Source organism: Littorina saxatilis, linkage group LG4 (assembly GCF_037325665.1).
Source record: "Littorina saxatilis isolate snail1 linkage group LG4, US_GU_Lsax_2.0, whole genome shotgun sequence".
Taxonomy (NCBI): domain Eukaryota; kingdom Metazoa; phylum Mollusca; class Gastropoda; order Littorinimorpha; family Littorinidae; genus Littorina; species Littorina saxatilis.
This window is the reverse complement of record NC_090248.1, coordinates 45,349,166-45,366,785: the sequence shown is the minus strand read 5'-3', so window position 1 is coordinate 45,366,785 and position 17,620 is coordinate 45,349,166. Positions and strand designations below refer to the sequence as shown.

Genomic DNA, 17,620 nt, shown 5'->3' with positions numbered 1-17,620 from the left:
AACCACAGAATACGTCTTTTCAAAACTACATTTAACCTCTGAATGTCTTTTCAAAACCACATTTAACCTCTGAAAACATCTTTTCAAAACCACATTTAACCTCTGAATACTGAATACCTCTTTTCAAAACCACATTTAACCTCTGAATCAGTGAATGTCTTTTCAAAACCACATTTAACTTCTGAAAACGTCTTTTCAAAGCCACATTTAACCTCTGAATACTGAATACCTCTTTTTAAAACCACATTTAGGGGTGGGGATGTAGCTCAGTCGGTAGCGCGCTGGATTTGTATCCAGTTGGCCGCTGTCAGCGTGAGTTCGTCCCCACGTTCGGCGAGAGATTTATTTCTCAGAGTCAACTTTGTGTGCAGACTCTCCTCGGTGTCCGAACACCCCCAAGTGTACACGCAAGCACAAGACCAAGTGCGCACGAAAAAGATCCTGTAATCCATGTCAAAGTTCGGTGGGTTATAGAAACACGAAAATACCCAGCATGCTTCCTCCGAAAACGGCGTATGGCTGCCTAAATGGCTGGGTAAAAAACGGTCGTACACGTAAAATTCCACTCGTGCAAAAAACACGGGTGTACGTGGGAGTTTCAGCCCACGAACGCAGAAGAAGAAGAAGAGAACCACATTTAACCTCTGAATGTCTTTTTAAAACCACATTTAACCTCTGAAAACGTCTTTTCAAAACCACATTTAATCTCTGAATATGTCTTTTCAAAACCACATTTAATCTATGAATACGTATTTTCAAAACCACATTTAACCTCTGAATATGTCTTTTCAAAACCACATTTAACCTCTGAATACGTCTTTTCAAAACCACATTTAACCTCTGAATACGTCTTTTCAAAACCACATTTAATCTATGAATACGTCTTTTCAAAACCACATTTAATCTATGAATGGCTTTTCAAAACCACATTTAACCTCTGAATGGCTTTTCCAAACCACATTTAACCTCTGAATACCTCTTTAACCATGCTGCAATAGTGAGTATGCCGTTACAACAGAACTATTTTCATGAAAACTAAAATACTCTTGCCACTCACTCGCAATAATAGTGAGTAAGCAGCAACAATGTTGTCAGCCAAATCCCTCATCTTGAACAAGCAAGCTTTGACTTTTACAGGCAGTCATAAGCAAAGGACTTGTCAATCGTGAGTATAGCAGGGGAATGCTTTCAAAAGCTCCAAAACCAAGTCCTACCTTATAAACCTGTAAAAGGATGCCTGCTTTTGGAACAACCTCATTTTAATTATCTGTACTTCGGTGACGACCTTGACTTGTTGTTGTTAGCCTTTTTTTTTAATCATATGATTGCATCGTAGATGCAAGGAGTGCATGGATGTATGATTGTTTCCACACCAGGACAAATACTAATGGCTTGTATGCTTGCTATATGGCGGATTACATTCTTGTTCTTGATCTTTTAAACGTCTGCATGAAAACTTAATCTGCATTTTATATGAGCGTACTTTAAAAAAAAAACTAGGGCTAGCTGAGAAAAAATTCTAAAGCAATTCTGCTACCCCGGAGATTTCTGTTGTAGAACTTGTTAAACAATTATTCTCAAGGACATGGCAGGAAGACTCAAGTCAATTCCTGCCTTCAAACTACTTCTGACATTTTCTGCTTGAAAATAAATCTCCTGAAGACGCTTGTGTCGCAAGTTAAAAAAATGTTTTTTTCATAAAACCTACCTTAAAAAAACAGAGTTACTTGTTCCATTTACACCTTTTAATCCAAAACATGTCAGATAACTGGTTACATGTTATTCCTCATCGTAACAATCTAGACTTCTGTGCCACACAGAACATTTGATCACTTGAAATATAATCCCGAGCCAAATTTAAGAACACCACCCCCCCCCTCCCCCCCCCCCCCCCCCCCCCCCCTCCTTACATGGCGAGGCTGCATCTGTCTCCGAGAACCAAATGGAATCCAGTAGAGTAGATCACATCCAAAACAAAAGACATCACTGGGCACCATGACGTTGGTCCTTATCATGCGTCTGGCACCGTTCAAACAGGAGCCGTTTTCACTGGGCATCTGTACAGTGTACACATGCAGTGTCACAGTTCACATGCACAATGGTCCCTGAATATCTCTGGCCAGGAATGAATCTGGCGTATTCAAAGCACAACCAGCAGCAGCAGCAACAACCTCCCCAAGAAGCATATAAATCCATGATACGTGTAGTGCGTGTCAAAATGTCACAGAGTTGAGGATGAAAAGTCTGTCTTCTTCACGTTTTATCCAGCGAAGCAGTTTGTTCACCGCGTGGATTGCGCTGGTTTTGGTGATCAGCGGACCGAAGACGGCGTACAGCTCAAATCCCTGAGTTACCTGGAATAAAAACAAAACAAAGTTTAACTCACGTTCTAGTGAAAAGGAATTTTCCTGTTGATGGGATGACTTAACCCATAATCCGAGCAGAATTAAACTGTGACCTCGGTTTTTTCTTTCTCTAAAATCACACAAGCATTTTAAGTAAAGGTAGATTCCCGTAAATGTGTGACCAGGCATTCTGAATTTAAACTATCATCTTTCAGAGTACACAAATATACAAGAAAACTGCTAGTGCTTCAGAAAATCTTAGAAGACAAGGTCCCAAAAGAGGAAGTAGTCTTAAATCGGCAGGTCTTAAGCGGGAGGAGGTTCCACAATAGTTTCTGCATCAGGAAATTCCCCTCTGCGTGTGTGTGTGTGTGTGTGTGTGTGTGTGTGTGTGTGTGTGTGTGTGTGTGTGTGTGTGTGTGACTTGAGGCGAGGAAGCTTTGAGTGTATACTGCTAGTTTTAGTGAATGTATTTTTAAACTTATGCTGTCCAGTGTTGTTTTTAAATTAATGTTATTGATCAGTTTGTATGCGGGTGTTGGTGTATATGGCTGGATTGAAATGTTTCTTAACCGCAATGTCATCACAAATTCCCAACCTTGGGCAATAAAAGATTCTGTATTCTCTCATTGCATTCAACACACAACACTCACCCATCCCAGCAAAGTCTCGTACTCCCCGACGTGGAACAGAATCTTGAGCGGCCGCCCGGACGTGTGTATCCGATGGTGCAGATAGAGGTACATGCCGAACAGACGCTCCTGCTCCGCCGGCTCTGTGTAGGGGGCCTCCAGCTCAGGACTGGTGTACTGCGCAGTGCTGCGAGCCTTGTAGAGGAAGTGACGCAGGTCTGGAATGCCGCACTGCTGCGTGCTGTAGCTGGTGCGCTTGATAGACGCGTTGATGGCTTGTAGAGCGTTGTAGCGAATAAGGCGCTGGAGGGGAAGAAAAAGACATTTTTAAAAGGAAGAATTTAAACATGTTGACGCGGTCAAAGGGGAAGGAAACTTATCAAAGACATCAAAACGTTATTTGTAATTTTGACCAAAATATGACATTTTACACAGATCAAGACAGTCAGACTCGGTGGTTCTCCGAAATGGCGCCAGCGGTTGAGTTGAACAATGACTGTTGAGACCTGCGTAAAATGTCTTTTTTTTGTGGTCAAAAGTACAAATGACATTTATGTATCGATCGATTTTAGTTTGAACTCCTATTATTTTAGCGATTGAATGCACACAAACAGGCACTCTTTGTTAGTCTTGGCTAGCAGCCTTCGATATGAGTTTTTGTCGGACTCTGACTTTACATGTCTCAAATAAGGAAATTCCAATGTTCAATCGACATATAAATGTTTGTAGAGAGAAACATAGATCTGACAAAAGGCAAAATGATTGCACACAGAAAATAAAGTTTTGAAGACAATAAAAAGTATACTCAGAACGAGCATAACAAAACTAAACACACACAAGAAGATTGAAACAAGCATGCCGGCACACAGTTACTCAGGTATATAGAGCCACAAACATATATATAAAGACAAGAAAGACAGGAAGCCAAATAAACAACAGATTTCTATAATAAAATTCATACATCAACAAATCTCTTCTTGTCGCTTGAACTACAGTGGAACCTCTCTTTTAAGACATAAAAAAACACCTCAGAAACTCAGGTCTTGAAACAGAGGGAGTCTTGAAATGGACGTTGATTTATAGAGGTTATGAACTGAAAATCTCAAAAAGCAAGGTCTTACAATGGGGAAGTCTTAAATGGGGAAGTCTTAAATGGGGGGTCTTAAAAGGGGGGTTCCACTGTATTGATGTTTTTGAAATGATTTGCTCACAACACGACACACACTAAATCTGACTTCTACAAAAGACTCACTGCTTTAATTTTGTCTTTTGCCTCTGAGAGTATGAAGAAGGAATCACGATCCACTGAGAGCAGCAATAGACACACTTCACAGTCGTTGTCCAGGTACGAGACATGCGCTTGCACAAAACCACTGAAAATTATACAGAGCATAAATTTAGATGTAAAAAAGGCATGGAAAGTTGGAACAAGGACGGAAATAAGAATATAAAAACAAGAAAGGTAAGTTATAGGAACGTTTAATTGTGACAAAAGAAAACGTTACGGTCACTGATCTTTGACCCAGCGTGGACAACACTTATAATACACAAAATAAGCTTATCTGACAGACTGTCCAGAAGCTCCTTCGGAAAACACAAGCGAGACAATCAAAGATGGCAATAAACAATTAGACTGACAGAATACATATCACACATTGTAACTGTAAGTGTAAGGTACCTCTCTGATAGAAATTTGCACGTATACATATTTTTACTTGCAAAAAATCGTAGAACGCGCAGAACAAGAAACCCGAAGTTACAACAAATCTGCAATCAAGCGTGTAACACTTGCGGAATAAACCAACCAACCGAATTCATTTGTCAGTTAAAAGTGATCAAGGTACAAAAAATGAGAATAAAGTAACACCAGATATATATATATATACACATACACTGTATATATATATATACACTGTATATATATATATATATATATATATATATATATATAAGGCCTGGAGAAAAACTGAATGGGCACACAAACACAGACAGGCAGTTCGACAGACACATAAGCCTGTCCTTAATTTTTTATTAAGGAGATTTCTATAGCGCATAACTAAAAGCACTATGCGCTTGGACGAAGTCGAACTCGCGTAGCTCACTTCGCGAAGCTTCCGGAACGAAAATTCGTGCCTTAATTGAACTACTTTCAGCATAGCTTTGCAAAGTCAAGGGGAATGCACTCTGCTCTTTCGAGTGTGATTTCTCCGTCCATCTTGAATCAAAAAGCACTTTTCTAAAAAAAAAAAAGAAAGAACAACTTCGTCACAGCTACGGCGTAGCTTTGCATATCAAAACTTGCGAAGCTATATTGTGGACGAAGTACTTCGCCGTAGCTGCTGGTTTTCGGTATAAAGACTTCGCGAAGCTTTGCATAGTCGACACCGTGGGTGGTATTTAGAGAGGAAGGTAATACAATACATGAATTAATTCACACAGAAAGCCTTGCTTCTCCTGAACTCCTTTTTTATGATTGTAGTTGATAGCGATCGATTTATTTGAATGTACATTATGTACAAGATTGTGTTTTTATTTAATTTGAAGATTCTTTAAATGTGGATTGTTGCTGTAATGAAGATTATTCAAATGAACATTAATCGTAAGGCGATTAGAACTATATTACGATTTGCGCCATATAAATACCCTTATTATCATCACCCCCGAAATCGGCGTATGCTACCTGAATGGCGGGGTAAAAACGGTCATACACGTAAAAATCCACTCGTGCTAAGAACATGAGTTAACGTGGGAGTCTAAGCCCATGAACGAAGAAGAAGAAGAAGATTATTATCATTATAACTCACCTAGCATCAAATTTCGGAAGACAGATGGGCGTCCAGGACTCGGCATCCTTGAAGGACTCGGAGGCGTTGACGAGGTTGATGATGAGGTGCAGGTCCATGGGGTGCAGGTAGTACTTCTTCATCCTCACCAGGGTCACCAGCTGGTTCTTGACGATGATCAGGGCAAACACAAGGTCCTGCCACACAAAATGTATAACTACAACACCAGTGCTTTTTATGTATGGCTTGGACAGTACAACCCCCTTTTAAGACCCCCCCCCCCCCCTCCCCCCCCCAATTTCAGATTCCTTACTTTTTAAGACCTTGACTGTTCAGAACTTCTGTTCATAACGTCTGTGAATTTACCCTCATTTTAAGACTACCTCCTTTCTTTCCCCCCGTTTTCCATAAAGAGAAAAAAAAGGGAAAATCTATAAAATTGTCAACTGTACACACTAACCGTTCCATAAAATCAATGCACAAAAGCAACCTGATGTTCGGATGACACTAAAATTACTTTGAGTTTGGCATTCTGTACATCTAAATCTAACCATTCCACAAAAGTAACCTGATGTTTGAAGACTTACTTTGAGCTTGGCATTCTGTACAATACTCTGAGCGATAATTTCCCGGACAGAACTGTCAAGCGGCAGGCAGCGGACAGCCGTCAGGAGGAGGCCTGGCTCCGTGTCCATCAAGTTAAGGAGGTTGTCGAAGAACTTTTCTGCCCCTGTCAGCAGCCGCCGCAAATCGTAGTTCCGTCGTTGTTTGAAAATTTTGTTCAGGGAAGAGTGGGTCAAGACACTTATAACCTGGAAATAACGAAACAAGAGTACCTGTATTAGCCACATGGTGTTGGCAAGGGTTCAATACCCAAAATAACGTACAATATCGGGGGCCGGGTAACTCAGTTGGTAGAGCACTTGACTTGTGATCCGAGGGTCAAAGGTTCAAATCCAGACTGGGACAGACACGGGTCAACTTCATGTGCAGAGCCAGAGACGGTATCCATGTGTCACCACAGCGGCAAGCAGTACAGATGAAAGAGTACAAAGCTATGTATAACTCATAACCCTTCTAAGTACTCCCACTACATATTTAGGTAAAGTTTAATGTCACTTTTAAATGCATCTTCATAGATCAGTATTTGTAAACTGTACATACCTGTGAACTTTCACAGTATCTTTCCACTGCTGCTATGTAGATGCAATTCCCCTATTATTTCCTTGTTATCTTTCTCGTGCTGAAATTCTAAAAAGGAGTACTTTACAGACACAGTTTTTGTGTGTGGTGTGTGTGTGTTGTGTGTGTGTGTGTGTGTGTGTGTGTGCGTGTGTGTGTGTGTGTGTGTGTGTGTGTGTGTGTGTGTGTGTGTGTGTGTGTGTGTGTGTGTGTGTGTGTGTGTGTGTGTGTGTGTGTGTGTGTGTGTGTGTGTGTGTGTGTGTGTGTGTGTGTGTGCGTGCGTGCGCGCGAACTGTTTAATTTTATAATACCAAATGTTGTTTTTGTGATTAATGATCTGTAAAGCACCCCAAGATTGCTGCTTGGCAGTAAATAGTACCATGATCATAATACAGATTTTACAGTTATTATTAAAAAAAAAGTTAAACAAGTCGCGTAAGGCGAAATTACTACATTTAGTCAAGCTGTGGAACTCACAGAATGAAACTGAACGTAGTCCGCCGCTAGTGCAAAAGGCAGTGAAAGTGACGAGCCTGTTTGGCGCGGTAGCGATTGCGCTGTGCTTCATAGCACGCTTTACTGTACCTCTCTTCGTTTTAACTTTCTGAGCGTGTTTTTAATCCAAACATATCATATCTATATGTTTTTGGAATCAGGAACCGACAAGGAATAAGATGAAATAGTTTTTGAATCGATTTCGGAAATTTAATTTTGATCATAATTTTTATATTTTTAATTTTCAGAGCTTGTTTTTAATCCAAATATAACATATCTATATGTTTTTGGAATCAGAAAATGATGAAAAATAAGATGAAATTGTTTTTGGATCGTTTAATAAAAAAATAATTTTAATTACAAGTTTCCGATTTTTAATGACCAAACTCACTCATTAGTTTTTAAGCCACCCAGCTGAAATGCAATACCAAACCCCGGCCTTCGTCGAAGATTGCTTTGCCAAAATTTCAATCAATTTAATTGAAAAATGAGGGTGTGACAGTGCCGCCTCAACTTTTACAAAAAGCCGGATATGACGTCATCAAAGGTATTTATCGAAAAAATGAAAAAAAACGTCCGGGGATATCATACCCAGGAACTCTCATGTCAAATTTCATAAAGATCGGCCCAGTAGTTTAGTCTGAATCGCTCTACACACACACACACAGACAGACAGACAGACACACATACACCACGACCCTCGTCTCGATTCCCCCCTCTATGTTAAAACATTTAGTCAAAACTTGACTAAATGTAAAAACAAAAGATTACTGTACTCACCAATACAAAGACGACACAAGACGATTATGAATTTTCGCTTCTGGAAGCTTCATCAGGAAAAGAACACAAAAGACAACAAAAAGCAGACGCAACACGGAACGAACAGGGTTTGAAAGAAAATGGAGGGGAAACACGCAAAAAGGGGAAGGAACTCTAGGAACGGAAATGAATGAAAGGGGAGAGAAGTGGTTGGATGATGTCAAGGGCACAGGCATACAGACTAAAAGTAATACACACTCATAAAGGGGGGGGGGGGGGGGGGGGGGAGGGAATAAGGGGAGAAAAAAAAAAAGAAAAAAAAAAGAGGAAAAACACACGCACGCAAACACACACACAAAACCAAACACATAAACATACACAGAAAGAAACACACACATATACAAATACACACCCACACGTACCGTAAATCCACAGTATGTTTGGGGAATACAAGTACATCACATTTTCGCATTCAAACCGTCAGGTGTGGATGTGCCCAGGGATAAAATGAAATTCGACTCTACTTGTTTTCTGTCTGTGGAGGTGCTGTACATTTGCCAGACACCTTTCACACGTGCATCCAGGGAGGTGTGGTTACTGCTGTTGAAATGTTGGGCAACAGACCTACAGCGGCGATGCCGAATTACACAACTATTGTTACAATGACACTAACCTGATTGTAGACATACATAAGCTGCAAAAGCATCTGTTGTGTTGAGTCCATGCCTCGCGTCACCCCCACCAAGATGAGGTGGTCGCGCACAAGGAACACAAACTTGTGCTGGCCCGCTACAATGGACCGTAGCTGGTCTTTTGCGTCTTGTACGAAAGACACCAAGGCTTGCATCACACCCATGATGGTTACAAGCTTGTCTTCCTTTCCGTGCCTGAAACAAACAATGTTCCTAGTTATACTGAATCAAAAAACAAGAAAGGTAGGTTGTTGGAACGTTTGTTATTGACGAAACAATACGTTACTGTCACAAATATATCGACCCAACGGTCTTTTAAGTGCACAGACAAACAATTAGTGACAAAAACTTATCTTGATGGAATGTCCAGCCGCTTGCCAGCAAGTCACAAGCGAATGAATGATATCAAGTTCTATGTTAGTACTTACCTAGTAATACAGGCAAGTATTGTCGTTTTCAAATTAACCAGTGTTTCGATTTCCATGCATGGTGACTACTCCCAGTCCCACAGTCAACAGCTTCAAGAGTAGACTGGACGAACACTGGCAAAATCTACCCTCAAAATATGTCCCAGATTGCAATATCGTGACATAGACTTTTTTTTACACCGCTGCGCATTGCCACCATTTTGTGTATTTTTTCCCCACTAACTTTGGAATGGTGAACAGGCCCTCAAAGGCCTCAACCTCTGATCAAGTCAAGTCAAGTTATTGTTACCTAGCCTGTGTTGCACACCCAAAACAGTTAAAGATAAGCAGTTTGATTTCAAACAGAGGTAGCTTCTGCATTTTTGGCTCACGTAAGTGTAGCCTATGCGATGCTAACTTTTGTCTGTCTGTGCGTGCGTGCGTGTGTGTGTGTGTGATAGAAACTTTAACATTTCCGAGTCTATGGATAAAGCTCGCATAAGAAGATTACGTCTCGGTCAAAAGTGTTTGACGTGTGTGATAGAAACTTTAACATTTGAAGACGTCACATTATGACGTAAGAGGGTTAGACGTCACGCGAAGGAATTACTGAAAGTCTCGGTCATTGTTATTGTGAGCGGGCCGAGACTAGTTGGCAGATCTAGTGTCTCGCTTTCTTGCACAGTTTCACCTATGCTTACTGTGTGTGTGTGTGTGTGTGTGTGTGTATGTGTGACGGAGTGATTGAGTTTGTGTTACTGTTTGTCGATTTCTTACGTGAGCCTTGAAGGCTTCGCCTCTTGTGTTTGTTTGTTACAGTACGTGAGTTGTAACATGGTTGATAAAAGTTAAGTATTAATATAATTATCTTGTACTCCTCAAAGAAAGCAAAACACCTTCTACAGCTCAGTGATGACATGTTCAATCGTTAACCATGAAAAGCTTTAGGAGACTCACTGGAGTGGACAAATAAACAATGCTAATATAATGATACACACAGCATTTGTAAAGAGAAAGTCACATGGAGATGTAACCTGATTAACAACTTTGTATCTCACTTAGTTCAACTGAACGGTGAAATACAGTGGAATCCCCCTTTCAAGACCTCCCAATTTAACTAACACATGTATTTAAGAATCCCTTTAAGACCTTCCGTTTTCAGATTTTCTCTTCTGTAAATTTACCTCCATTGCAGACTCCTTCCTTTTTGAATACATGATCCAAAAACAAAGAGACTGCCAACGTTTCAAAATTCAGAATAAAAAAAACAAGAAAGGTAGGTTGTTGGAACGTTTGTTATTGACAAAACAATACATTCACAAAATATATATGTTGGGTCGATATATTTGTGAATGTATTGTTTTGTCAATAACAAACGTTCCAACAACCTACCTTTCTTGTTTTTTGATTTTGAAGACATGATTTATTTTCCTCAGATTTCCTGAGGTCGTAAAGGGGAGCTCCACTGTAAACAGCAAATTAACTGATTTGTTATGCTTACCTTGAGTAAATAGGCTTTCCAGATGCACTGAGGATGAAGACATGCTTTTTCTGGTTTTTCCACTCCGGATTGTAGGCATCTTCCTCTTCTATCTCTATCCTACTTGCATCAACTGTGTCAGGAACTTCTGTATTGTCTGCTCTTGGCGTTATCTGTGCTTGCTGATATAAAATTCAAGGTATAAGTATGTCACTGTCAGTCATGATCAGACATATGGTCAAACAGAGTATGCAACCTGCTCCAAGACACACTGTCACACACACACTCACAGAAAAAAATATCCCAAAAACAAATCCACTTTTGAAATTGAACACAATATAATTATAAGTAGTTTTGTTAGGGTGTAGAAAAGATATATTAGGGATACTACAAAGCCTGCATTAGAAATCATTTTATCCAATAAACTGCAATGATTTAGAAACATCATGAGCAAACTACAATTACAAACTTTTTTCTTTTTTTCCCCTGAGTCTCTTTCCAAAACATGAGTCGAACTTTAGCAGGGTCACCTAAAAGTGTAATGGTAAAATTGTGTCAACTAATCGTCGTACGAAGAGAATCCGGAAAATGACAATCAAATGCCACAAGGTACCTCTGCTGTTTCTTCGACTGATTCCTCTCCTGCCGAGACTTCGGAGGAGTCGTGGTCAATATTGTTGGGGGTGTTGCTTCGTGAATCGACATCGTTTGATGACTGGCGAACTATTGCATGAATTGTTCCTTTTTGTACAGGTTTCTGAGCTTCCTCCGCAAGTCCCTCGTACGTTAAATTGTCAAAATCGTCACTCGCAAAAAGAATTGCATCTTCGCTTTTTCCGGGCGCATCAGTTTCATTTAGTTCACCTTGATCCGAATCCGAAGTTGTTCCAAGCTGATCCGCCTCTCCGTGCGCCGCCATTTTGAAAGCGCACACGGAAATTCTTGTCTTTCTTGACGGGAGAGGTCTTTATTTCGAAATTGACCTCCCTTCGTGTCGTCTGCTACCAGAGACCGTAGACGGCAGAGTACACGGAGACCAACCTGGCAACCACGCTTCTTTGCGCAAAGGTAGGAACCTATCCTTAGCACAAAGAGTCAACATTCCCACAAATAAGGCCTTAAATAATTAAGGACTTATTTCCTGAAAGAAGATCTTATTTCAGGAAATATGGCCTTAGTCAATTTCTAAAATTAAGGCCTTATTTCAAATTTTTGAGGTCTTTTTACATTTAGTCAAGTTTTGACTAAATGTTTTAACATAGAGGGGGAATCGAGACGAGGGTCATGGTGTATGTGTGTGTGTGTGTGCGTGTGTGTGTGTGTGTAGAGCGATTCAGAGTAAACTACTGGACCGATCTTTATGAAATTCTTCCCGCGCACCACTGATTCCAGAGTGGAACCGCCTGCCTGTAGAAACTGCCACAGCGCCATCCCTGGCATCCTTTCAGGCCAGGCTGGCAACTCTCCACTGACCCATCATCCCCCCCCCCTACCCCCCCCCCCCCCCGGCCCTGAACTTCACCCCTGACCAAGCAATGAGGGCCCCAAAGGGGGGGGGGGGGGGGGGGTATCATCACGATCACGGGAAGGGAAATTTTAGCTTTCACGATCACAGTTACCTTGATTTTTGTTTTCACGATCACAAACACCTTGACGAATAGAGGACCATAGACTAGAGTCGTCTGTCATATGAGCGTTGATGCGTTGAGCTGTCGTTATGCGCCATACATGGCCCAGCTCATCCGGCTTCAGCGTGTTTTTATCGGAGTGATCCTTCTCCTAGACTGGTGGCTTTACAGGGCTGTCGAGTCCAGTCTACCCGGCTATTTGGCCATAGCTGGCTGGTTTGTTTATCTGAGGTGACCTTCCCCAGGGCTAGAACTTAAAATGCGGCTCTTGTTCGCATGATGCTCCCGTCATTGGACACCTGGGGTATTTCTTGGGTGTAACAGTGCCACCTGTTACCCCGCCCCCTCCTGTTGGAAGCACCGCCAGTTGGTCCGCGACTGCTTATTCGTCCTGGCAAGCCTGGCTTATTTCGCAGCTAACCTCCATATCTGAAGGCCATCACACTATCCGCCACCTGTGAACGCGCCTGGTTGGGGGTGGTCGCCCCTACAGGATAGACTAGAGTGATACAGCTGTGAAAAATGTACGTTGAAAATAAAATGCTTTGCAATAATGCCCATCACGATCACGAAAACAAATGACGATCACGATCACGAGACTTGATTTTTTTGTCATCACGGATCACGGGCAAAGTCCCATCACGATCACAGAAATGGAAATTTCGGCAATCACGGTCACAGAAAGGTCAAAAAACGCCAATCACGATCACGATTTTAAACCCTTTGGGGCCCTCAGCAATAGACCGGAACCACCATCACCCAAGCGTAGCAGATTCATCACCATGCTGATGTTGGCTACCTATCACTAAGAAGAAGAAGAAGGAGTTCCTGGGTATGATATCCCCGGACGTTTTTTTCATTTTTTCGATAAATGTCTTTGATGACGTCATATCCGGCTTTTTGTAAAAGTTGAGGCGGCACTGTCACACCCTCATTTTTCAATCAAATTGATTGAAATTTTGGCCAAGGCAATCTTCGACGAAGGCCGGACTTCGGTATTGCATTTCAGCTTGGTGGCTTAAAAATTCAATAATGACTGTGTGTTTGTGTGTGTGTGTGTGTGGGCAACACCTGTGGATTGTGGAGTTCTGTTTGTGATGTGGTCTGGCGGCTTTGGTGTGTCTGTATGTTCAGGCCTTCCTTCGAGAAGCCATAACAGTTATTCTCAATCCCGTTTGAGTGGACTTCGCCTTCAAAGGTGAGTGGACTTCGCCTTCAAAGGTGATTGTGGTGTTTCGGCACTCGGTTACATTTGGCGTCGTCGACAGCGATGGGACTCGACATGAAATGTTCAGGCCACTGAATCATTTTCGTGCTGTTCCCATTCTACCTGGGAGGGACCTAAGTTCATTCAAAGGGGGTCGAGTGTGACAGGGAGATTACCGTCGCCCTTCACAGCAGACTCTGCAGAGTTGTTCGCCTTAGAAGTTGTGGGCTTTCCTTGCATGTACCCGTAAGTTGTCCTCACTGTAAAAGTGCAAAGGTCGAATCTATTTATCAAAAACATCCACTGTCATATGCATCTATCTCTTTATATTTATATATATAGATAGATATATACGGCTTCTGTGTCTGTGTCTGTGTGTGTCAGTGTGTGTGTGTGTGTGTGGAGGCAACACCTGTGGATTGTAGAGTTCTGTTTGTGATGGGGTCTGGCGGCTTTTGTCTGTTTGTATGTTCTGGCATTTGAGAAGCCATAACAGATAATATAGGGCTTAGAAATAAGCTCTAAAATTCTCAATCCCGTTTGAGGGGACTTCGCCTTCAAAGGTGATTGTGGTGAACCGCCACGCTGTCTGTCTCTGTCTCGCGATTCACCCCGGCGAAGCCGGCCGGGTATTCCTCTAGCACTGACATACATACATACATACATACATACATACATACATGCGGCACGCGCGCACGCACAGACAGACAAAAGTTAGCATCGCATAGGCTACACTTAGGCCTACGTGAGCCAAAAACAGAGTGACGGACAAACTGACGGCGGACGGAGTGACAGAGAGAGAACTCAGAAAAAACTCAGAAATGGTTTACTGTGAATCCATCGGAGTGACAGAGAGAGAGAGAGAGAGAGAGAGAGAGAGAGAGAGAGAGAGAGAGAGAGAGAGAGAGAGAGAGAGAGAGAGAGAGAGAGTGTGTGTGTGTGTGTGTATCAGTGTGTCTGTGTGTGTGTGTGTGTGTATGTGTATGTCAGTGTATGTGTGCCGGTGTGTGCCGGTGTATGTGTGTCAGTGTGTGCCTGGCACTGAGTGTGTCACGGCAGCCTAGTGTGTGTGAGTATGTGTGTGCCTTTGTGTGTGTGCCCGGTGTGTGTGTATGATGGCTTTTAACGTATTTTCAAGTGTTCACGCACGGGACCTGATGTGAGCCTAATAGAGGGCCACGCTGTCCTGGCCGCCGGACACTGGCGTGAAAATTAATACGTAAGACAATAGTCAGTTTTTAACTCCTTGGAAGAAGAATTAAAAAACAAAAGGTTTTGTGCACAGACAAAGAATAATTAGACAAAACTTATCTAACAAAATGTTCAGCCGCTTGCAGGGAAGACACAAGCGATCTTTGTCTGTGCACTTAAAAGACCGCTGGGTCGATATATCTGTGGTCTGGTTTTGTTTCAATAATTAAACGTTCCAACAACATACCTTTCCTGTTTTTACATTTAGTCAAGTTTTGACTAAATGTTTTAACACAGAGGGGGGAATCGAGACGAGGGTCGGGGTGTATGTGTGTGTGTGTGTGTGTGTGTGTGTGTGTGTGTAGAGCGATTCAGACTAAACTACTGGGCCGATCTTTATGAAATTTGACATGAGAGTTCCTGGGTATGATATCCTCGGACATTTTTTTCATTTTTTCGATAAATACCTTTGATGACGTCATATCCGGCTTTTTGTAAAAGTTGAGGCGGCACTGTCACACCCTCATTTTTCAATTAAATTGATTGAAATTTTGGCAAAGCAATCTTCGACGAAGGCCGGGGTTTGGTATTGCATTTCAGCTGGGTGGCTTAAAAACTAATGAGTGAGTTTGGTCATTAAAAATCGGAAACTTGTAATTAAAATTATGTTTTTATTAAACGATCCAAAAACAATTTCATCTTATTCTTCGTCATTTTCTGATTCCAAAAACATATACATATGTTATATTTGGATTAAAAACAATCTCTGAAAATTAAAAATATAAAAATTATGATCAAAATTAAATTTCCGAAATCGATTCAAAAACTATTTCATCTTATTCCTTGTCGGTTCCTGATTCCAAAAACATATAGATATGATATGTTTGGATTAAAAACACGCTCAGAAAGTTAAAACGAAGAGAGGTACAGTAAAGCGTGCTATGAAGCACAGCGCAACCGCTGCCGCGCCAAACAGGCTCGTCACTTTCACTGCCTTTTGCACTAGCGGCGGACTACGTTCAGTTTCATTCTGTGAGTTCCACAGCTTGACTAAATGTAGTAATTTCGCCTTACGCGACTTGTTTTATTCTGAATTTTGGAACGTTGGCAGTCAGGCTATTTGATTTTGGATTCCTTGCAAGAAAGTCAATGGAATTTGGTCTAATTTCAAATGAATAGATGCCTGAGGCTTGACTGTCGAAAAACGGTCCCTGAGAGCCCGGCTCCGTACCATGGCTCTGAATTGTAAAGGACACTCGGTGTAACTTTCAAAAAGCAATCACATAGCATGACAGATAGCCCTCACGCCCACTCTTCTGTGACTGAAGAATCAGTCTCAGCCCAAGTCAAGAGTATTCATTTACTGAGTAACTTTCATAAAGCAATCAAATAACAAAATAGATACCAAGAGTACCAATTTAATTAGTAACAGAATCATCTTCAAGTTAATATGTGAAAATGATAACTTATCGCCCCCTCAGCTCCGCGTAAACAGCATCAGCAATAAGATGCCGTTGTTCGTTGACTGCCTTGTGCTAAGCTTACTTGTATTCTAGTCAAGTTCTGTACAAAACAAACACACTCACACGGCGATATATACATGTATACAATGAATCACTGTAACACTGGCGCTGGGAATAGGGAACAACGTGGCTGATCTGACTCTGTCACGCGGAAACAATTAGACTGATGAATAATACGATCTGAACATACAATAGGAAATAAATATGTCACGATACTAATGTACGTGTTGATAGTAGCTGAAATTGTGTGTTGTATTTGCATTTGCTTGACTGAGTCTTGGAGTTGAGCAAAACAGAGCGCAGGCGCCAGAATTAATTTTGTTTTTACTACATCACTCGTCTCCATTATAATGCCAACACATCTCTCTCTATTACTTCTTTAGTTTGTTGGTTAAAGCCAACTTACTCAACATAAATGTTGTCTTACCCAAACCAGGGACCTATATTTAGACAGGTCTATGCCCAAACTCAGATGAAAACACAGCTGTTTCAACACTGATTGATGACATCGAGTCATATCCGAGTAAATTTTATCTTATATATGTATATGTACGGCAGATTGTGTTGTTTATGACACAAAACAGCTTCCTTCAATCTTAGACACCAGAACTTGAATTACAACCTACTTCTAACCAAAGAGCTTTTCTCCTGCAGAAATGATCCGTACAAGTCAAGGCAAGTCAATATTTATTTCAAAAAAACCCTAGGGTTACATGAATAAAACAAATAAAAATTGCAATAAATACGACAAAAAAGATATATGCAATAATGAGACAGCTCTCCAGAGATACTGTAGCAAGCTCTCCAACACGATTCGTGCGCCTGTGGCGAGGATGACATCTCTAATTAGTCACGTGACGCCAAACTTTTGTCGTCTGCACTGTAAGCTTACCCATTTAGACACTTGTTGCAAAATGGCCACTGTGGCATGTCGATCGCCGCCTTTCGTTTTCCGCTTCCGTATCGTCAGACACTGAAACCCGACAGAGCTGCCAGATGTCAGTAACGGCGACTCCACCATGTTTTCTTCATTTCGAAACCGATTCAACAACATTCGAGGCGGTTCTTCACACCGAACGCACGAGGAAAACAACGTACAAGAGGTGCACAAAACCCCTGACCGCAACGCATACAGCAGGCCAAGTTTCCTGAACCAGACACATGCCGAACTCGGGGCGTGTTTGGATTTCACGACAAGACCCATTGTTGTGCCGAAATCTGAGACTTCTTTGCCCTGGAAAGCCGGCTACGCAGAGTAAGTGCAGCTGGGAAAGCGAGAGTCTGAGAGAGCGAGAA

General features: G+C 41.6%; 2 protein-coding genes across 2 annotated transcripts in view; one reads left to right on the top strand and one right to left on the bottom strand.

Moving 5' to 3' along the window:
- Positions 1-349: 349 nt before the first annotated feature.
- LOC138964865 (protein SAND-like) lies at positions 350-11,968 on the bottom strand. Its single transcript, XM_070336927.1, has 8 exons — positions 11,389-11,968; positions 10,797-10,957; positions 8,870-9,083; positions 6,348-6,572; positions 5,782-5,957; positions 4,230-4,350; positions 2,999-3,280; positions 350-2,354 (listed from the first exon to the last, which is right to left on the bottom strand). The coding sequence occupies exons 1-8, from the start codon at positions 11,692-11,694 to the stop codon at positions 2,214-2,216; spliced, it is 1,626 nt and encodes a 541-aa protein (XP_070193028.1). The 5' UTR covers positions 11,695-11,968; the 3' UTR covers positions 350-2,213.
- Positions 11,969-17,232: 5,264 nt separating this feature from the next.
- The window catches only part of LOC138964868 (protein phosphatase 1H-like), a 28,992-nt gene continuing 28,604 nt past the window's right edge, over positions 17,233-17,620 (top strand). The window contains exon 1 of the mRNA XM_070336931.1: positions 17,233-17,579. Within this exon, the coding sequence (XP_070193032.1) occupies positions 17,344-17,579 (236 nt within the window). The 5' untranslated portion in view covers positions 17,233-17,343. The remainder of the gene's footprint in view (positions 17,580-17,620) is intronic.

What these genes read in the sequence shown, in the direction of transcription:
- LOC138964865 (XM_070336927.1), bottom strand. Translation starts at nt 11,694, where the DNA reads ATGGCGGCGCACGGAGAGGCGGATCAGCTTGGAACAACTTCGGATTCG. An exon ending in CAGTCGAAGAAACAGCAGAG is followed by an intron (nt 10,958 to 11,388) that starts GTACCTTGTGGC and finishes ATTTTATATCAG; the next exon opens with CAAGCACAGATAACGCCAAG. An exon ending in ACGAGACTTTGCTGGGATGG is followed by an intron (nt 2,355 to 2,998) that starts GTGAGTGTTGTG and finishes TTTTTATTCCAG; the next exon opens with GTAACTCAGGGATTTGAGCT.